At 39.2% G+C, this 4,032-nt stretch overlaps 1 protein-coding gene across 3 annotated transcripts in view; it reads right to left on the bottom strand.

The window, feature by feature from the left end:
* LOC101633725 (ubiquinol-cytochrome-c reductase complex assembly factor 1) overlaps positions 1-4,032 on the bottom strand; it is a 94,173-nt gene that overhangs the window by 85,462 nt on the left and 4,679 nt on the right. For 2 of the 3 annotated variants that reach the window (XM_004687248.2, XM_012728389.1), the window contains exon 2: positions 2,359-2,463. In XM_004687248.2, coding sequence (XP_004687305.1) covers positions 2,359-2,463 — 105 coding nt within the window. The remainder of the gene's footprint in view (positions 1-2,358; positions 2,464-4,032) is intronic. The other variant, XM_012728390.1, reaches the window with a different exon arrangement.

Genomic DNA, 4,032 nt, shown 5'->3' with positions numbered 1-4,032 from the left:
CCCTCCGCATCTCTGGCCTGTACCCCAGTTCTATATGAATAAATAAATAAATCTTTAAAAATAAATAACCAATGATTTATATGACAAAATCTATTTAAATTTTCTAATACACAAAAAGTAACAGAACATATCACAACCCTAAAAAGAAATAGTTGTATCACTACCCAAAGCAGATGCCTCTTCTGCAAGGACATACATAGTCGTCATTTATCTTACAAACATATAGTTTCTACTCTATGTCAAACTTAGTGAAAAGCCCAGGAAATAATAGGGACTAATAAGTAATGTCCTGAGAGGGCCCTCCCTGGTGGTGCATTGAGGTAATGATGAAAAACTAGTTACATATACATTCCTAGTGGCAGTATAAATTGAAACAATTTTTTGGAGAAGGAAATTGCTCATACCCCTTGACCCAAGTTATGTCACCCCAAATCCGCCACTTTGATATATAGGCTGTTTTGAGCTCAAGACAATTAAGACCCAAGGAAACTCAGGAGAAGATTTTTACCCCTTCCTTAATTGCCAAAATTTTTAGGGAAAGAGCTACTACCAGAGACAACATAACCTGCATGTCAGGACAGGCATCTGTTTGCCAAACATTTGCTCTTTTCACCTTCCTGTGAATTATCTACTTATTGAAAGCCTGGATGCTTTTGAGTCATGTATGTCTGTGGGGCTCCCTTACACACATAATTAAATTTGTTTTTCTCCCATTAACCTGTCTTATGTGAATTTAATTTATATGAGTCAATGAATTTTTCTAAAAGAGAAAACTTTCCTCCCCAAAACCTTCCTAGGAATTTATCTTTAACAAACAACATGAATAATGTCTGCTCTAGTAAGTGAAATGGCATGAGACATTTCAGAATATTTGTTAAGGTATCAAAGGAAAAAAATTAATACACTTATATAAAGACCAGGAAAGAACCAGCAGATGTTTTCAGATTTGAGGCTATGGGTAACTTTCCTTTAGTACTAACTTATCCATTAACAAAAAATCAGAAGAAAAACTTTCAAAGCAAACTACATTACAATGAATCTTGTATTCAATGATAAATTAGGCTTCAAATAATTGTTTAATTTTAATTCATAAAAAGGATGAGAGGCCCTCCCTGGTGGCGCAGCGGGTTAAAGCATAGCACTGAGAATCTAAAGCCGCTTCCGCATGAGTTCGATTCCCGCCTGCCCCGGAGGTGACCACATGGCATGGCAGACCTCTCCTGACCCGCCGCCCGCTGCTCCCCTCAGTAGTGTACTTTGTCGATCTGCCTGTTCTGCTCCCCACTCTGTCTCTGGTGAGGCCTCTCACCGCCCCTGAGCCTCTGGCCTGTACCCCAGATCTGTATGAACAAATTAATAAATCTTAAAAAAAAAAAAAAAAAAAAAAAAGGATGAGAACATCTCACCCCCCAAAAAAGTGGCACACAGATGCCATTAAAAAAATAAAGTGAGGAAAAAGAAAAAAAAAATGTGCAAAATGATGTAAAAATAAACTTTTGTAATAATTAAAAATAAATAAATAAAAATAAAGTGGGGCCCTCTCTGGTGGTGCAGCGGGTTAAAGCATAGCACTAAGAAGCTAAAGCCACTTCCACACGAGTTCGATTCCCACCAGCCCTGGAGGTGACCACATGGCATGGCAGACCTCTCCTGACCCGCCGCCCGCTGCTCCCCTCAGCAGTGTACTTCGTCGATCTACCTGTTCTGCTCCCCACTCTGTCCCTAGTGAATCCTCTCACCCTCCACATTTCTGGCCTGTACCCCAGTTCTGTACGAATAAATAAATCTTTTAAAAAATAAAAATAACTAAAAGAAAAAGTGGTCCTCCCTGGTGGCGCAGCGGACTAAAGCACAGCACTAAGGAGCTAAAGCCACTTCCGCATGAGTTCAATCTCCTCCCCAGAGGTGATCCACATGGCACAGCAGACCTCTCCAGACCCGCCCACTGCTCCCCTCAGCAGTGTACTTCATCAGTCAGTCTGTTCTGCTCCCTACTGTCTCTGGTGAATCCCCTCACCATCCCTGTACCTCTGGCCTATACTCCAGTTCTGTATGTATAAATAAATCTTTTTTTAAAATAAAAATAAAAAGTAAACTCTAAGATGAATAATTGGAAACACTCCCAATAGTAAAAATCAGCAGACTGTAGCATGGTGTCTTAGACTAGTTTCACTGCTGGGTTTATTTAGAAGTAATGCTCTATACCACACTGTAGGAATCAGTTCTGAGCTGGCCTACAGAGGACTAGAAGTGGTCTCTTGAAGTTTTTCCATCACACAATTTGGTCTGTAATCTATACATGACACTTTCACACAAACACTAAGACTTGTATAACAAGCAAAGGAACAACAAACCTACCTGGGATGTGCCTGTCAGAGCCCTGCTCCAGGGCCTTTGGGTAGGAGACAAGGATACTAATTGGCTGCATACTGGAGACCACTGGAAGATGTTAATCCCATTCCTCTAGAGAAAGAGAAAACAACTGTATCAGACTCCATACTTAGACGGCAAAGAGCGTATTTAAGTTTAGAAACACCACCAGAACATAGAAACACCACCAGAACAAGGCACATGAAAGGATAATTTTCAAAATGAGACCACATCTCTTCAAGAACATAAGATATAATCCTGGCCTATTTCTGATTCAAGGATAAAAGAATTCTTGTAATAGCTGATTCAAGCAGGAGGGCATGAACTCCCTATGAGAAGAAAAATAAGCAGATTTCAGGAGTTTTATAACTAGAACTTACAATGCTTTTTCATAAACATCAACACAGCTGATCTTCACAGAATCCCTTTAGAGCGAATACAGAATCCCTTTAGAGCGAACAGTGCAGTATTACTATCATTCCCAAAAAGATGAAGAAAGCAACACACTTGGGCAACTTGATTTCTGAGACAAAGGGAAGATTAAACAGCTGTTAAGACTGAGTTTCTCCTCTGGCATTAAGTGACTTCAGAAAGGTCTATAGGACAAAGTTAAAGACCAGGTTGGTGAAAGGAGGTCTGTCTTGCTAAATGAGAAGCCTGCTTGTTTTAAGAACCTGAAACAGATTCTATTGTGTAAATGGACCCAATGTACTAAGTACTGGAAATCTGTATTCTAGGAACTAACCCTAGCATGGATTTTTCTTCCTGACTTACAGACCTTTAGAGGACCATAATGAGGACTCAAAAACAAATTATTTGAAAATACATTGCCAAGTATAAAGTATACTATTAGGCTACTAAGCTCTGAATTCTAGTTTAAATACAGCTACTCTAATATGATATTTGCACATAATTCAACAACTATAATGCTCAGTTTCTTCACAGCAATTTTCATTAATATCTATGAGCATTTATTTACTATGTGCCAGTCTGTTTTCTAGGTACTTTAAACATAAACAAACTCATTCAAATCTCAGTCACCACCCAATGACCTAGGTTACTATCATTAGCCCATTTATATGAATAAATAAACTGAGGTATGAACAGAATAAGTGAAACTTCCCAAGGTCACAGTAAATAAAAAACTTGGTTAGGATTTGAGTCCACAAAGCGCAACTCCAGTATCCACACCAATGGTGGCATAAAATGGTAAAGGGACTATCTCCAAAGAATTGTACTTTCAAGCTCTAAACACTTCATTACTTAATCTTGAGCCAATTAAAATGCACCACATTATTGTGGAAAGAGCCATGTATTTGGAATCAGAAAGCACTGATTTGACTCTTAGCTCCACTGTTCATGAGCTATAAAAGCCTTCATTGCCTTTTCCACAAAATAAAAACTACTTATCAGGATCTAAAAACAAAAACAGATAATAAATGTACACTACAGTATTTCTAATTCAATAAATATTGAGTTGACTCTGAATCTCCTTTCTTCACAGGCAGTAAGGGGAAGGGGTAGAAAAAGGCATTAAAAATTTTAAACCTAGGGGCCCTCCCTGGTGGCGCAGCGGGTTAAAGCACAGCACTGAGAATCTGAGGCCGCTTCCGCATGAGTTCGATTCCCGCCTTCCTCCTGCCCCGGAGGAGACCACATGGC

Source organism: Condylura cristata, unplaced genomic scaffold (assembly GCF_000260355.1).
Source record: "Condylura cristata isolate star-nosed mole 26May11 unplaced genomic scaffold, ConCri1.0 scaffold00022, whole genome shotgun sequence".
Lineage (NCBI taxonomy): Eukaryota > Metazoa > Chordata > Mammalia > Eulipotyphla > Talpidae > Condylura > Condylura cristata.
This window is presented reverse-complemented; position numbering and strand designations above follow the sequence as displayed.